Source organism: Mytilus trossulus, chromosome 1 (assembly GCF_036588685.1).
Source record: "Mytilus trossulus isolate FHL-02 chromosome 1, PNRI_Mtr1.1.1.hap1, whole genome shotgun sequence".
Lineage (NCBI taxonomy): Eukaryota > Metazoa > Mollusca > Bivalvia > Mytilida > Mytilidae > Mytilus > Mytilus trossulus.
In genome coordinates, this window is record NC_086373.1 from 3770279 (window position 1) to 3789063 (window position 18785).

Below are 18785 nucleotides of genomic sequence, written 5' to 3' on the forward strand. Positions count from 1 at the left end.
TAAAACCATATCTGAATAAAGATGATTCAGAATTAATATTTACACAGCTTCAAAATGAAATCATGCAGTTTAAACATCAGGGAGAAATTCTAATCTGTGGTGATTTTAATGCTCGAACAGGAGGACTGCAGGACTACATTCAAAATGATGATAAAAATGAAAATTTCATTGATTGTCCTGTCCCTAATAATTACTCCCCTGATATTCCCTTAGTAAGACGTCAAATGGATAGAGAAAAAAATATACATGGCACTCTTCTTGTGTCCCTTTGTAAAGATTTACAGTTGAGACTTCTTAATGGGAGATTTCTAGGCGATTCCTTAGGATTTTTTACTTTTTATAATTCTAATGGTCAAAGCACAGTTGATTATATGTTAACAACACCTAATTTATTCTATTGTGTACAGCATTTTATTGTTAGATCTCCAGTGGAATTGTCTGACCACTGTTTATTATCTGTATGCTTTAAATCATGTACTCAAAGAGAGACAACTCTTGAGTCTCATTCTGATGTTGGTAAATTTCAATGGGAACATTCCATGTCAGACAATTATCATGATGCTTTATTGCATAAAGAGTCTGTAAATGATATATTAGATCTAATGAACAATATTGATGATGAAAACTGTGATGATATTGATTTTCTTGTCTCATCAGTTAATAAAATTTATGTTAATGCAGCATCACAAACTTTAGTATTAAAAAAGAAAAGTTCTCGTCCATCTAATAAGAGAAAAAGAGCTAAACCCAAAAAAGCATGGATGTCCAATGATTGTCTTTTGTTGAGGAAAGAAGTAAGGTCTCTTGGTAAAAGACTCCAAAAGGATAAAAATAATGCTAACCTTCGCCAAACATATTCTAATTGTGTAAAACATTATAATAAACAAAAAAAGAGCTTAAAAGCAGAGTTTTATAGGACATTTATTAGTAAATTGAATAGCCTAGAACACAAAGACTCTAAGTCCTTTTGGAAATCTATTAACGATCTAAAAAATAACCACCAACAGGCACCCAGTCCATTATCAAAGCAGGAATGGGTAGAACATTACAAATCCTTATTAAACTCTGATTCAGAACTTAATTTTCCTGATGATCTTGAGACATCAAAGGACAATCATTGCTCTCTGGATTACCCATTTACTTGTAATGAAGTTAAAAAGGGTATCACTAGACTTAAATCTGGTAAGTCTGGTGGTCCTGATTTGATATTGAATGAGTTTATTAAATGTAGTGCCTCATCCATGGTACTAGTTATGGTAAAACTTTTTAATAAAATACTTCAATGTGGAAAATTTCCAAAATCATGGAATCTGTCATATATTTCTTCAATTTTTAAATCAGGTGATCCTAGTGACTGCAATAACTATAGAGGTATATGTGTCTCTAGCTGTTTAGGTAAATTATTTACTTCATTACTGCAAAACAGATTAACTGTGTTCATAGAGCCTAAAGACTTGTTGAGTGCCAATCAGGGTGGCTTTCGTGAAGGATATAGAACAAGTGACCATATATTCATAATGAAAACTTTAATTAATAAATATCTAAATAAGTGTGAGAAAAATCTTTACATTTGTTTTGTGGACTTTAAAAAGGCATTCGACAGTGTTGTAAGAAAGGCATTACTACATAAATTGCTCAAAAAGGGAATAGGTGGAAAATTTTATGACTTGTTAAAACATATGTATAGTAATACATTATATTGTTGTAAAACAGATGGATTTATTAGTGAATCATTCCATGCTAATTTAGGGGTGAAACAGGGGGACAGTCTTAGCCCCACCCTTTTTAATATTTTTGTCGATGACATAGATTCCTATTTCAACCCTGTTTTGTCTGATCCAGTTAATTTAAATCAGAATAACTTTAGTCATCTTCTTTATGCAGATGATTTAATCTTAATTTCAGAAACACCTAATGGCTTGCAACACTGTGTGGATGCCTTACAATCCTTTTGTATTGATTGGGGCCTAAATGTGAACACCAAGAAAACACAAACTATGATTTTATCAAATAGTAAAAATAGATCTTTATTAGATAAACATTATTTTTATTTTGGTCCCCAACCATTAGAATCTGCTACGGAATATAAATACTTAGGTATAGTCTTCAACAATAGAGGTAAACTTAATATAGCAGCTGAAAATCTTGCTGATAAAGCACGTAAGGCATATTTCGCCTTGAAATCAAAATTACCATATTCTAATTGTATTGCAGTGGAAAAATGGGTAAGACTTTTCAACTCATTAATTTCACCAATTATGACTTATGGATCTGAAATTTGGATCTCAGATTTTAATATAAATCTTGACACTGCTGATAAACTACCATTTGAAAAGGTTCAGAATATGATTATGAAAAATGTTCTTGGTGTTCATGGTAAGGCTTCCAATTTAGCTTTACGTACAGAACTTGAGCTATATCCAGTGTGTTTTATATCATATAAACTAATGTTTAAATACTATGCTAGATTAACTGACATTGAAGTTGGAAACAACCCAAAATTTGATCTATTAAAATCTGCATTCATTGAAGATAAAAAATTGTATACACTAAAGAGCACTTGCTGGGTACAGTCCTTACATAAACTAAAAAAGTTAATCAACTTTGATTCACTTCAAATATCACATAATATGTTTGAGGACTCACTGAAAAACTTTTATAAATGCAAGATTTTGGGTCAACTTGAGAATATTAAATCTAATAACACAGGTAAACTAAGATTTTATAGTAAAATGTGCTCATCATTTGACTTGAAAGCTTACTTAAGATTTGATATTAAAAAATATGATAGGTCACTGCTTACAAAAATTAGAATAAGTGCACATTCACTTGCAATTGAAACTGGGAGGTATAGCAAACCAAAAATTTTAGCAAGTGAAAGATACTGCAAACTTTGTAAAGATAAAGTGGAAGATGAAGTTCATTTTCTTTTACATTGTCCTCTATATAAAGACCTTCGAGAGAAGTTTGATATTTTCAAAAACCTTAATAATGATGATGATATTCAATCAACGATCTATTTACTTAATCCAGTAAATCTAGTTAACACCAGACAAATATGTAGTTATTTAAGTCAAGCTTTTGAAGCTCGTAATAATAATCTAATGTCAGTTGGTCTACCATAAGTATAATACTATGTAATACTGTGATATTATATATATAATTGGTACTTCAAATGTTTTCTCTATGTTGTATTTGCATAAATTGTCATGTTTAATGTGTTTATATCTTGGAATACGCATTGTATCATATGTGCTTTGTCCAATAAAATATTTGAATTTTTGAATTTGAATTTGAATATCAAAAACATCAAGTTTTCTTAATTCCTAGGACTTAAAAGTGATGATGTCAATGTCCACACACATGTATTTTCCCATGATGTTGTGAAAGAACATTAAAATCAGCAATTCTGTGTCTCAATTGGATCGATGAAACCAATTTAAAAATATTTGTATGATAATAAAAACAGTGCCAGTATTTACATACAGGGACAGTCATTTGTGTGTGACAATAACTAGCCCTCAAACAGTATGCATGATGAAGCTGTTAAGTTTAGAAAATTTGATTCAACAAACACAGCCACACATCTTATAAAATAACTTATGTCTTTCAGGATACTTGGTACGTGTAATATCAATAGAACAATCTGTAGGTGACCTTGGTATTCATTTGACCTCTGTCCTGTATGGTGCCCAGAATATAAGAGAAGGGACAGTACATCCGGACATGGTGGTGGAACCAGATACCAAAATAATGAGGAAAGAGGCAGAAAAGCTGAAAATTCAGGGGAAACAATATTCTGCAGCAGAATATAGAATTAATACATTGTTTACTGCCAGTGTCAGATATGAGAATACAATGACAGTTGCTGATAATCAGAATGTGGAGAATATGCTGAATCATGCTGTTGCAAATACAACAAAAGGTACTTGTTTGAATTTTATCTTTGTTATCATAAGCTTTGCATTGAAATAGTGAGAGTTGACATAAATTTATTTTTGTGTAAATCAGACATTTCCTGTATAAACTAGAAGAGAAGTTTTGTAAAACAAAATCTTGTACATAAAATATTTGTATGTTCTGTCAAATAAAAGGTAGTTTTCACAAATAATGATAAAAAAATATTAAAAATTTCTAATTCTTTTTGTTTTCAGATCAATTACAGAGTATTAAAACACATGTATTACTGAAAAAGGACTATGTATCCTCTTCTAACACCAGGTGAGAGATGTATTTATAATTGACAAAAACATGGATTTTCTTTCTTTTGTGTTTATTTGATAGCTTTCTTTGATATCTTATGACTGTTATATAGGTCAAGGCTAAAAAATCCTGGCGTAATCAATTATATAGACTTTGACTGCACAAGAGTGTACAAATAATGTCATTGAACACTATACAGTTAATTTCATAGAAATAAATGAAATACTTTCTTACAATTATATTTGACTTATAAAACAAAGTTCCATCATTAAAACTTGATAACAGTGGAACATAACACTGCAGGGAGATAACTCTATAAATATCAGCTTGATATTTTAACCACATTGAATTGTTGAGGGAATATTAAGCTTCTCAATGGTCAATATTCATGTTTGTCAAACTGCTATATATCAAATGACATTTTTCTATTAAAGTGTGTGGTTGGAGTTTTTGAAATTTTTGTGTTTTTGTCAGAGCAGAAATTAATCAATTACATTGTGAGTTTTATTTATGGTCATGGTAATCTGGCATTGATAAAATATTGCACTGATTTCTGAACTAATTTTTTTTGTTATGTATGTCTTATTTCAGTGTAAAGATTGCAAAGCTATACTTTAAACTAGAAATAAATAACACTACTAGAAAACTATGGGAGACATCATTAGCCACACTGAAATATAAGCTGGACAATCAGCTAGACCCCAAGGTACAGACAGATACCACAAGTATCCCACAGAGGAAGGTTTACGTCTTATACCTCAAGGGGAAGGTCCAGAAAACTGAAAAACATCTGCTGTCTGCTTTGGAAAATAATTGGATGGCTGTTGCACTAAGTAAGTTATGATATTATTTATGAAATTGTATTCTTTGTTATTAACAAGGCTTAAAATAAAATGTCATATCAATAACTTTTCAGATTTTAAAACTTGAAATGACCGTTTTGAGGCCAACAGCAAATACTGCAGATGGAACAAACTGTTCATAACATGTTAAAATTCTAGATTTATTCCACTTTAAGATAACCTTATTCAAGGAAAGCAAGTATTAGGCCGTGTTCACATTGAACTAAATTCGGTGTTGTGTTAGTTTTACTCACACGTAAACTAAACACAATTGCGTTCCCATTGATAAAACTCAATGTTTACATGTAGTTTAAATCATGTTTTATCTACACACAGTCGATAGTCAATGTAGGCCTTGTGTAGGTTAAGTGTACACAAAATTAGGCATTTAGGACATTAGTTTTACCGTGTATATATTTAAGGAGGAAACTATTTTTGAGTAAAATTGATATTTTTGATAATTATTAGTATAGCTAAGGGGGGGGGGGGGGGGGGGGGGGCTATTATAGTTGAGTATAAAACATAAAGGCATGGGGGTGGGGCTATTATAGTTGAGTATAAAACATAAAGGCATGGGGGTGGGGCTATTATAGTTGAGTAAAAACATAAAGGCAAGGGGATGGGGGGTGAGCTATGGATTTTGTTTTGGAAACAACAAATGTTTCCAGTTTTTGGCCCTGAAAAAAATTTGTTTGTTTCACCCTCAGCTGCCACTATATATATATAATGCTAAAATTGATTTCAACTTGTCACCAAAATTTGTCCTGGAAAAATCAATAGCCCACGCCCCTCTACCCCCCCCCCCCCCCCCCCCTTTCCCTCCCTAAAAAATGAAGTAAATAGTTGCTGCCTAATTCATTTGAAAAGGTCTTCCCGAATCGACTTGACGTACACAGAAATATTTGCCACTGGTCTTTACTCAAACAACAATTCACGCATCAATAAATGCATGACTAAAAACAGTGTGGGGTAAATGATATGTTTGTCTAGTATCTCAGATCCGTTAAATAACACTTAAAATAAATTTAAAAAAAACGTTACCCTATTCTTTTACCAAATACTCCTTGGAGAAGAAATACCATTTAAAACAAACAGAAAAGATAAAAATTTAGAGATCCCTAATAACTCAATCCTTTTTTTCGGCTGTAAGCACGCTGCTGCAGCTACCGTTTTCTAGTGCGTAATCGAGACATCTCTAGTATATTCAAACTACTGCAAATTATAACAATGGCTTTCATAAAGTAGTAACCACTTAACTTAAAAAGGGGGAGGGTTATCTGAGTAAGATTTTTTTTTCGCGCGTACGTTTTTATTCCTTTTTAGCTCACCTGACCTGAAAGGTCAAGTGAGCTTTTCTCATCACTTGGCGTCCGTCGTCCTGCGTCCGTCGTCTGTCGTCCGTCGTCCGTCGTCCGTCGTCCGTAAACTTTTACAAAAATCTTCTCCTCTGAAACTACTTGGCCAAATTTAACCAAACTTGGCCACAATCATCCTTGGGGTATCTAGTTTAAAAAATGTGTCCGGTGACCTGGCCATCCAACCAAGATGGCCGCCATGGCTAAAAATAGAACATAGGGGTAAAATGTATATTTTGGCTTATATCTTTGAAACCAAAACATTTAGAGCAAATCTGACATGGGGTAAAATTGTTCATCAGGTCAAGATCTATCTGCCCTGAAATTTTCAGACGAATCGGACAACCTGTTGTTGGGTTGCTGCCCCTGAATTGGTTATTTTAAGGAAATTTTGCAGTTTTTGGTTATTATCTTGAATACTATTATAGATAGAGATAAACTGTAAACAGCAATAATGTTCAGCAAAGTATGACCTACAAATAAGTCAACATGACCAAAATTGTCAGTCAACCCCTTAAGGAGTTATTGCCCTTTATAGTCAATTTTTAACAACTTTTCGTTATATTTTGTAACATGTACAAAAATCTTCTTCTCTGAAACTACAAGGCTAAATTTAACCAAACTTGGCCACAATTATCATTGTGGTATATAATTTAAAAAATGTGTCTGATGACCCCGCCTTCCAAACAAAATGGCCGACATGACTAAAATTAGAACATAGTTGTAAAATGCAGTTTTTGATTTATATCTTTGAAACTAAGACGTTAAGGGCAAATCTTTAAAGATTTAAATGTACATCAGAATAAGATCTATCCCCTCACAAATTTTCAGATGAATCCAACAACTCGTTATTGGGTTGCTGCCCTAAAATTGGTAATTTTAAGGAAATTTTGCAGTTTTTGGTTATTATCTTGAATACTTTTATAGATAGAGATAAACTGTCAACAGCAATAATGTTCAGCAAAGTAAGATCTACAAATAAGTCAACATGATCAAATTATTAGAGGACCCCTTAAGGAGTTATTGCCCTTTATAGTCAATATTGAACATTTTTTCGTCATTTTTATAACTTGTACAAAAATCTTCGTTCCTAAAACAATGGGCCAAATTTAACCAAACTATGCCACAATCATTACTAGGGTATCTATTTTTAAAAAGTGTCTAATGACCCCACCTACCAACCAAGATGACCGACATCAGTAAATACAGTAACAGGTGAGCGACACAGGCTCTTGAGAGCCTCTAGTTTTCGATGCTGGTGATCAAATACAATTCTTTTTTCAATATTTAACACTATAATGTATGGGGAAACTCTTTGATTCAGAATTTTTCTTTTATCATCTGTATGATCTTTTTTTTTTTTATCAAATTGGGGATCGGAATATTTTCATTCCCACCCCACCCCCCTTTTGAAGTCAAATGGTTGTTCCCTTACCGCTAGAAAAATTGTCCCAAAATTTTGAATTCAGTTCTACGTAATAAACATTTAAATGACACATAGTTTACAAGTGAGAACAAATCTTATGTACAGGTAGCTAAACAAGGTGTATAGATGTGAACAAATGTAATGTGAAACCAGTGCACACTACACTAAACTAATTGTAAACATGTTTACTCTACACGGCGTTTGGTGTGAACACGGCCTTAGAAACAGAATTTGATTTAATTTTCTGTCAAAATAGATTTAAAATTCAACTAACCAGATTGACTTGTTCTTTATACTCATCTGTTGATTGATTTTGAATTTTTATACCCCCGTCAAAATTTTGACAGGACGTTTTATGGTTTACAAATGTCCGGTGTCCGTCCGTCCGTCTGTCTGTCTGTCTGTCTGTCTGTCCGTCCGTCTGTCCGGCGTAAACATGTCGCACCGTAACTTGAGATCGACTTATCCAAATTTCATGAAACTTAACATAATTGTTTCTTATGATGGTCAAATGATCTGTATACTTTTTGGTGAAAATAAAATTAAAACTTTTTGAGTTACGGCACTTTGTAACTAAAACAGGGGTGTGTATTTTTTTTACATGTCGCACCGTATCTCAAAAACGATTCTTGATTATGGCTTAAAACTTTAAACACTTCTTAGTGATAATAATCTAAATATCTGTATACTTTTGGTGATGATTCAAAATTTTATTTTTGAGTTCTTGAGTAATTTGTAAAAAAGTTTTTTTGTTTTTTTTACATGTCGCACCATATCTCAAAAACAATTTATGATTATGGCTTTAAACTTTAAACACTTCTTTGTTATATTAATCTTAAGATCTGTATACTTTTTGGTGATGATTAAAAATTTCATTTTTGAGTTATTGAGTATTTTGTTAAACAGGGGAGGTTTTTTTTTTACATGTCGCGACGTATCTCAAAAATAATTTATGATTATTGCTTATAACTTTACACACTTCTTTGTTATATTAATCTAAAGATCTGTATACTTTTTTGTTTTGATTCAAAATTTTATTTTAATGATATTTAGTTTTTTGTAAAAAAAAAAACGGGGTTGGGGGTTTCACATGTCCCGTTGTGTCTCAAAAACAATATATGGTTATTGCTTAAAACTTTCTCAGAAACTATTTATGATTATTGCACAAAACTTCCACACACGTCGGGCGTATCATGCGCTCATGGCGCAGCTGTTTATTTTGTTTTTGAAACTTGAAAAAAGTTTTTTTTTGTCAGTTTTTAATTTACTTTTTCTTCTTCAGATAAACCAGTTGTAATTAAAGTTATTGATACCATCCTATATGTAGATGCCAGTTGGTAAGTTATTTTAATCGTGTCTTTTCTTTGATTCTAATTAATATCAGTAGTTCATCATCTCTTACTAGATAGTGCTTAATAATACACTTATAACTGGTGCAGAAGGGGACAAATTTTCTAAATTAAGAATTGAATGCTTCTTTTTGTAAATTCAGTGGAGGGAAAAACCTTTAACCAAAGTACATTTTGTATGAAGCACAGAAGCACTTCATTATACAAATGCATGCATGGTCAACTCTTTTACAACCCTATGTAATTACAAATAGAAGCATTCAATACTTATAATTACATTGAATTACTGTCAAGTTTTCCTTTTATTTACCTCTGTACTTTATTGTGTTATTGTGTGTCATCATGAATGTTTTGAATTTCAGAGTAAGCCAATCAAAATAAAGCATTATAATGAAAAATGCATCTAATGTAATTATTTTGTTGTAATACAAATGTATGATATTACATGTAATTTAAATGAAACCATTGAGAGAATCAAGATCAAGCACCTGATCAGATTAGCCAATACCAGAGAAACTTTCTTTTTTGGAGGGAGGGTAGGAGTTGCAATTTCAAATTCTTCTTTTTAATAAATAAGAGATATATGCAAATTTAGTATAGCATCTATGATCATCTATTCAAGCATGGCAAATTCCTAATGGCATGAATATTGTTCAGATGTAAAAGAAGTTTAACAGATCTATGCAAGAACAAATATTTCTATTTAAAGTAAACATTGAGTACAAAAAGTATGCATTTATCTAAAAGAACTTATTTCATTTCACTTTTAAAGATAAATAATTACCAAACAGGATGGGTTATTTTTATTTTGGAATCTGTATTATTTTATAGGAATATAGTGACTAAAGTGAGATATATAGTTAGTATCAATGATACAGACCCAGAATCAAAAGGCATTAACCCTCCAAAATATACTGCTCTAAATGTTAACCTGACACAATGTGGCTGTAGTGCTACTAGTCTGAAGAAACATTATGTATACTCTAAAACTATCAACTCGACTCGAGTTAGAACTGCTATTAGTACAGTCTGGAATGGTGCCAACAAAGGTATGTGAATATTTTAAGTCTTCAATAAGAGTTATATAAAGATAGGCACTTTTTTCATAATGACTTATAATGTAAACATAGATTAAAACATCAACTCTAAGAGCAACTCTAATAGCATAAAAGTATGATTGAATGGTTAAAGATTTATGTCAAGGAGACAGCAACCCAATATAAAAAAAGCAAGACATATAAATGGTTACTATAGACAAATGTCAAGACAATACAAAATTGGTAAACATCATCATCAAAGGGTGATAACTCTTATAAAGGGTCGTCAGAATATTAGAGATTGTGTGAAGATTTGTAGATTTTGACCTGCTGATCAATTTTGCTATTCGCGATCTGCTTTTACTTTTATAATTAAGCTTCATTGGAAAAATCAGTTCTTGAAACTTTGGCTTTTATGATAATAATGTCTAAAGAGACATAAAGTTATCATGAAAGAGAAGTTTTTTGAATTACAAACTTTTTATATTTCAGGACTGTGCAGTACAGCATTATCTGTTAGAGTAAAACAACAGTCCAGGAGACAGAAGAGAGATACTCATACATCTCATAAACTGGTGGATGGAAATGGGTATAAATTTAATTGAATATTTGATGATATGCTTTGTCTTAAAGGATTCTACATCTGTGTGTTATAATAAAAAATGTGCTTTCGGCTATTGTTTGCTCTATGGTCGGGTGGTTGTCACTTTGACATATTCACCATTTCCTTTCTCAATTTTATTTATTTCAAATTTCAAATCCCAATACAACTTGAAGAACATTTTCGGCTAATTGTGTGTGCTTTCTATACAATCATACACCGATTTTGAAAAAAATTTGATTACTAATATTTTTGAGCCTAAAAGAGACAAATGCATTACTTTTTTTCTATTTTCAGCTATAGTTCATTGTTGTATGCAAACTTTACCAAATTCTGAGACATAGTCCATTTACTGTTACTTGACCATAATCAGAATTCCAGTAACTTGTTTTTGATTGGACACCTATAAAGTATGATGATTTACTGTCTAAAGCATTTGATGTTAAAAATTGACAACTAAATAATATTTTTCCAACCTTACAGAAAGGAAGTTACTCCTATGGAGTATACAGTGGCAGTTGAAGATGAAGAACCCCAGCCATTATTTGTGAATATACCAAGTAATAATGACATTAAAGCACCATTAAAACAGGCAGGATCAGAACCTTGTCTATGTAAACCAAAACTGGCAGGATCTCTACAACTGGATGGTCAAACACAGGATGCAGATAAACCAAAAATTGTAGATGCCATCAAAGATGCATTTGTCAAAGAAAATCCGGGTAAATTTTATGAGGGAAACTGTTTTGGTTCTATAGAGTTTTCAAATAATTAAAGGCTTTAGAGATAATTTCCTAATGCCTGTAGAGCAAAACTTTGGTTGTCTTGTTTGCTTTGTTACAAAAAGTTTACTCAAGCTTTTTATAGGCATAATTAAGACTTTATATATTTATAAGACATTATTTTTTTAAAAGGCAGATTGATATCCTATTCTAGGGACATAAATATCAATGTTTTTCTCTAAATTCTTCTCTTCTCTTTATAGATATCCTATTCTAAGGTTATAAATATCAATGTTTTCTCTAAATTCTTCTTTTCTCTTTATAGATGTGACAAAACCAGACTTAGATGTGACTGTGACTGGTATTAACAATAAAGCTAAAGACAAAGATGGGTAAGGAATAGCTTACTGCTGAGAAAATGACCACATTATTTGCTTTCTAAAGGAGTAGGTCCAGCAAGACCCTTTTTTGGCCCCAAAATATAGCAGTTTTACAAAATTGTTAAAAATGTAAACTTTTAGTTATTTATTGGACAGTAGAATTATTCTGCTACATACATATGGTCTGTTTTTGACTATACAATGCACATATATCGCGTACTAGCACCATTTAGTCATGCTAAATTACTGAAATCTTCACAATTCTACATTTTAGTTAAATTTTACACAGTTTTCGTGTAAAAAAAAAGTAGCCGCATTCCTGTTCATCCTTAATATTGAAATGTAAGTTGTATTTCATGATAATACATAACTTAGATAAAGGTTGAGGATGAACTCAAATGGGGCCACTTTCATTTTTGGGATGAACCTGAAATTTGAGGCCAAAATCAGTCCTTACACGATCTACTCCTTTCGAAACTCTAAAATGTCAAATTCTGATAACAAAGTGGTTAACGCCTCTTCAGTGATGCTCAAGCCAAAATATTTGATTATCAAAAGCTTATTAAAAATATGAAGAGCTTCAAACAAAAAATGACCAAAAAGCATAGTCAGAGTTGGGCAACAAATCAGAGCTTTAACTTGTGATAGAATGTATTCATGCTGTAATTTATATTTGATTGTAGAAATCCTGTGTCAGAAGTAAGCTATAGAGTGGGACGTAAGAGTGATGATGTAGAAGACTTAAAATCTCCGTCTACAGCACATCTACAACAGTCTCTAGCAACAGCAGGGAAAACTTTACATTCTAGAGCACCTAAAGATGAGGATGAAGATAAGGTATATTATAGGCACTATTGGGTGTCCCTCTTTAGCCACAAAGAAAAAAAACAATTATCCATTCAACTAATGTACACAGAAATTGAAATAGATTTTAGATTTCAAGAGATGAATATTTTTTTTTACAGTCAATCATCTTTAATTGCAATCCTATGTATTTTAAATGGAAATGATTCTAAATTATATACACATCTTTGATCAGTTAATAAATAAATTCTAGTAGTTCTAAATAATGTTTGGTACACTGTATTGTCTTCTGTACAGCTAGACTGAAGGATGAGATATTGCATTGCCTCTTAAAAATATTTTTTAAATTTATTTACAGAAATGGACATTACCATTAGCTATAGCACTGGGAATATTGGCTGCCGTCATAGTTATTGCTATAATTTGTTGTTGTATACATAAGAGAAGGTCAGTATTTAATCAAGTTGTGTATACCTTTGAGTAAGCGAAGGTTTGAAGATGGTCTATATATATGTAATGCTCCTTTTCCCATTTTTGCAATCACTGCTTTATCTGTTAACACTCATAATCACTGTGTTTAAATGGTGGAACATATGTATGTATATTCTTCTATATAAATGAACCAATGGCAAATATACTAGAATAATTTCAAAACAGAATTGAAGCTCTGAATGTCAAGCTTTTACCTATCATCCTTCTAATTTCTGGTGAAAAAAATAGTTTGCTATTAATGTTAATTGATTTACAAATGTTCAAAGGTCAAATTTTATTTACAACTTTTTAAGGACATTGATGTGCTTAATCTTATAAGAAGTTGAGCAAATGATTTATTATTTCTGAAACAGCACAAGTCTGTCTGCAAGTCAAAAGTAAGTTCTTTCATTTCGTTCACGATGAAATTTTGTCTGTGCTGCCTTTTTGATTGTCATTGTTTTATAATTGTAATAAGATTTACACAACAAATAATGTACCCCATTGAAACACAGTGATGATAATTTCACAACACAATGTTTTTAAGCACTTGTTTTCAGATTTGTTATCATGTCTTGATTATAATATATTCTATATCTGGATTGCTAAGTTAGATATCATTTTGCACTAAGAGTTTGCAAATTGCACCTAGTGATTTTCAAAAATATTATAGGTGCTTTTTTTATTGTAAAGATTTATCATTATAATTTGTAAATTAGTGGGTTATTTAAATACAACAACTGTATGATATAAAAGGATTTGGTCAGAATTTAATTTTCTAGGATTTAAAACCTGCATTCAAAAGGTACTTTTAATACATGTACTGAAATAAAACTTAGATTTTACATTGTACAAGAATCAAAAGGTTACATTTTCTTGTAGGTTGGAAAAGAAATATGAAGTTGAAAAGTTACAAATATCAAGTAAAAAGCATTAATCATTGAAATATATTTGATATCTTATGTGTAGCGCATTTTATCAGCATATGATTTTAGCATGTAGTTGCATGAATTTTACTCGAAGCATGACTGTATTGTATTTAGGTTGTTTCCCAAATTGTATTTATTCACATCATTATATCACTTATCTGTTTTTAATTTTTAACAAATTTAGCATAGTGTTGAAAATCTTCTTTTGAGAACTTGAAAATAATTTTATCATATATTTTAAAAAGATATAATTTGAAAGGGATTATATTCTGCAAGCAGAATGGTGATCACCAAAATGATTACATATTAATTGTTAACATGACATATTTTTTGAAGCTATATAGTCATTTATTATTTTTTGTTGGTTTGTTTTCTTCTTTAAATCAGTAGAATTTAAGTTTTGTAAGAAATGTAACTGAGATGTGCTCCCTGTAGTTTTGCTTACCTGTATGTCTGCTATTCTTTCTGCTTGCGATGTGGAATTATCAATTTTAATGTCATTCGTTTTTCAAAATACAAAAAAGGAAGTTAGTTACATCTATCTGTCTCACAAAATTAAGATGCTAAGTGTAGTGTAAAAAAATTCTGTTACATTGTATATATGTAGTCGTCTAGTTATAAGTTAAATTTTTGTAGGTGATAAAAAACTTTAATTATTTGCTAGATATTTGTAATTGAACCAATGAAGCAAAATGTTGGTCTCTCCTTTATCCTTGTCCTAAAACATCTCATGTTCTGTGTCTACAAATCAGTTTTGTATTTGCATTGTTCAATGAAGTCAAGGATGGTATGCATAAATGATTTAAATACACATACATTCAAGTTTCCAATAACATTCAGTAAAGATAAAAAGAGAGATCTAATAACTGGTCCAATGACAATTTGGTAATTTTGCATGAAGTACTTTGCTGGGAGTTCAGTTAACTATTTTATTTTGCTGCTATTTTATACAGGAATTGAGTTTTCAATATATTTTTTTTTTGCACTGGATTGAATCTGTGTTTAGTTTACTAGAAATTGTGAAACTATTTGTTAACTTTGAATTGTTTTTCTTACAGAAGTCCTGCAGAATTTACACTATAAGATATAAGTTAAATGCTATTTTAAACTTCATTGTAATAAAAGTTTATTGTTCTAAATCGGTTGTATTAATCTTTAATAAAAAAATATATATATACCTACACGTTGAAATAAATTAATATATTTAAAGGTACTTTTAATTATTTATATATTCTTTGATTTTGTATTATATGTAAAAAGTGTGAAATTGTTACCCAGCAACACCCCTCCACATATATAACTATGTAACATTTACAGATACACTGTGTGAATACTTCTAGTGAAATTTGTTATAATGTGGTAATACATATTAATGACATTTCTTTGTTATGCTGCATTTGGAAAGCATGACACTGTTCAGTTAACAAATTAAAGTCACTATAATCTAAGTTTAATGGTAGAGAAATATTTATGTCCATGTGCAGAAACATGTGCTCACATTAGTGAAAATGCATATCTGCAGTCTTCCAATATAAAAATGGCCAAAAGAGCTGAAATTGGTGCCAATCCCAAACAATCAATTAATTTGAAAACTTAATAATTATGGAACAATTATTTAGTTTTGTGACTCTATACGAGATATTTTGTACTTTTCTTGAGATTTGCCTATATTTTCAAATCCTTGTCAACTATATTCCTTTATATAGATATCAAATGTGAAATAATTTTAAAATCAGAAAATACTACATGATCAAAGCATACGTAATATAATAATAAGGTGCCATGTTGTTTTACTTATATTTCAGACACAGAAAGAGAGAGGATTTAGTGAAAAGAGAACACAATGTGAAGAAAAACAATTCTTATGATCAGGAACATTTCAGTGATCCAGCAGCTTATGATAATACTGCCTATGAAGGACATGATTTCCAAAAAGTCTCTTTGTAATAGACATATCAATATGTAAAGGATATAGATCTATCATTCAGTTCCATCATTGTAATAATTCACACATTTTACATGTATTGGATATACATTTCTCATTTAGCTCTGTATAGTAATGGGAATATTAACATGTGAACGATAGACATTTCTCATTTAGTTCTGTATAGTAATGGATATTTTAACATGTGAAAGATAGACATTTCTCATTTAGTTCTGTATAGTAATGGATATTTTAACATGTGAACGATAGACATTTCTCATTTAGCTCCACCATTGATCATAATATAAACCCCATTAAGTACATTGAGAGTTTGTTTAAAGATATGACATTATATTTGGAAGTAGACATGATTGTTGTTGCATGGTTTCACATATCTGTTAAAACTATCATGAATGATCGGTAAAATGGAATCATATTTTTTCTTATCATTGTATTATTTTGAGATGGCCATAAACATGCACAACTATTTTAAGCATACTGGCTTATCAGACTTTCTTCAAATGTCCAGCTCTTGACTGTCCATCTGTCCCAAAGTATGTGCCAATGGACAATTAATAAAGAAAGAATCTCGGAAAACACAGGTACAATTTAAACCAAAGCTTGAACTAAAACTGAATCATCTTTAGAGCTTTGCTTTATATACTTGTCCAACCAATACGGTTACCAATATCATTATCATCATTTACCTTTTATTTAGTAAATATTCAGTTATGAGCAGAATGGATTCATTGTGTATTTCAGATGAAGAACTGCAGTATAAGTATTTAAGGTTTTACTGTGGGGTATGCTAAAAAAGACAAGTGCTTTTTGTCAATCTTTATTTTTCACTTGTTTGATCTTATGTGGTAGGAAGATATATTTAATACCTCTAATGGTTGATTAGTGCTGATACACTTTTGGCTTTATTTTTTTATACTATATATAGATATGATGTAAATATATGAGTATTATGACCCTCATTGATTTGAAGTTATTCAGGAATCTTGACAGGAAAATTTTCTGAATACAAACTTTTACTGTTCTATGAATTGATGCAATACGTTTGATGCTCTATGTGGCATTTCTCTTTAGGAATAAGGTCAAATTTTGAAATAATATTGACCACACAGTGGCGGATCCAGAAATTTTCATAAGTGGGGGCCCACTAACTAACCTAAGAGGGGGCCCGCTCCGGTCACGCTTCAGTGATTCCCTATTTAAGCAACCAAATTTTTTCCCAAAAAGGGGGGGCCTGGGCCCCCCCCCTCCCTAAATCCGCCTCTGCCACAAAATCCTGTTTGACAATTTTAACATTTAAAGTTTGTCCTTAAGGGCTTTACAGTGGTTTGGTGGGGTAACATATGAGTACAATCTTCCTAAATACATGTATTGAAAAGTCAAGATTTGTACACCTTACGGAATATTGTTTCAAAACTTGAGACACGATATAAATGTACTGATATGTGATATTATTCTTTTTATTTTTTAAACAGGGTGATATTTTTTACATGTTTTTCTCCATTCTGTTTTATATGACAAATGTCATTTTGTTAATTCTTTTTATTTATAATTTTCTGAATTATATGATTTGCCTACGGTTTTTTTTCCAAATCAAAAAGAAACTGATAAGATAAAAAATCAAAATGTTTTTTATGCTTTAAAGATCTGAAGTGAACAGGAGAGAGATAAAACGTTGTAAATTTTTAATTTGTACGAGTACTAAATACTTTGAAAGGAATGCTTAAAAACAGTTATATATAAATAAAGCAAACCTAACTAAAATACTAATGATTTATTTAGAAAAATCACTAGATTTAGTAAAAAATAAAAAGTTGTCCACATATACATACTGTATATAAATGTATTTATTTGAAATTATTTTTATACAAATATATGTGTAGTACTAATAAATACTTATTTTTTGTATGTCTTTTTTCCAAGTTTATTATTTGCACAAACTTATTAAATCCAGCTGGATGTTCATTTGCCTGCTCAAAACCATTTATATATTTTCTTTGAAGAATTTGGTGTTGATAGCTATAAATCCTTGATAATCTGCAGATTCATTTATTTTTGTGAGTACCAATTTCCATGAATTGAGGAAGAAATATATGTTCATAGATTTTTGAAGAAGATGTGATATGAGAGCCAATGAAACAACTCTCCATCCAAGTCACTATAAGTAAAAGTAAATCATTATAGGTCAAAGCCTTGGCTCACAAAGAACAGCAAGCTATGAAGGATCCCAAAAATTATAAGTGTCAAACCATTCAAATAGGTAAACCAACCATCCATCCAATCTGTATAAAAAAACGAGGAACACTTTTTCAAGGTTCGCATAAAAGTGTCCAAAGTACATGGATTCCCCAATCACATAATAATTTTCTATGTTCAGTGGACAGTGCAATAGGTGTCTAATTTGGCATTAAAATTAGAAAGATCATATCATAGTGTAATGTATTCGCAAGTCAGTGAGAACCTTTTTAACTAACTAAACCAACCATTAGACCAGACAATCTCCAACAACAAACCAAAAGAATTTAACAGGAAATGTGAAAGCTACTTACTGCATATCACACAAATATAGTTTCTAGGTCGGCAAAGTCTCCTTTTTATGTGTGTGTAAGATGGATTGTATTTTCATATGTAATGCAAGTATCACATTAGTGACTAGAATTTACGTTGATGTTCTAAATGTAAACACAAAATCCCTTCAAGTCACTTAGTGTATAACAAGTTTTA

At 30.9% G+C, this 18785-nt stretch overlaps 1 protein-coding gene across 2 annotated transcripts in view; it reads left to right on the plus strand.

Annotated features, from left to right (window-relative positions):
- LOC134712531 (uncharacterized) overlaps positions 1-17969 on the plus strand; it is a 35769-nt gene extending 17800 nt beyond the window's left edge. Inside the window, exons 16-27 of one of the 2 annotated variants that reach the window (XM_063574182.1) lie at positions 3614-3925; positions 4155-4221; positions 4795-5036; positions 9109-9163; positions 10007-10224; positions 10705-10801; positions 11297-11535; positions 11861-11927; positions 12599-12752; positions 13078-13166; positions 14073-14113; positions 15925-16121. In XM_063574182.1, the coding sequence (XP_063430252.1) occupies positions 3614-3925; positions 4155-4221; positions 4795-5036; positions 9109-9163; positions 10007-10224; positions 10705-10801; positions 11297-11535; positions 11861-11927; positions 12599-12752; positions 13078-13166; positions 14073-14113; positions 15925-15947 (1604 nt within the window). In that variant the 3' untranslated portion in view covers positions 15948-16121. Of the gene's footprint in view, positions 1-3613; positions 3926-4154; positions 4222-4794; positions 5037-9108; positions 9164-10006; positions 10225-10704; positions 10802-11296; positions 11536-11860; positions 11928-12598; positions 12753-13077; positions 13167-14072; positions 14114-15924 lie in introns of both variants that reach the window. The other variant, XM_063574173.1, reaches the window with a different exon arrangement.
- The last annotated feature ends 816 nt before the right edge of the window (positions 17970-18785 follow it).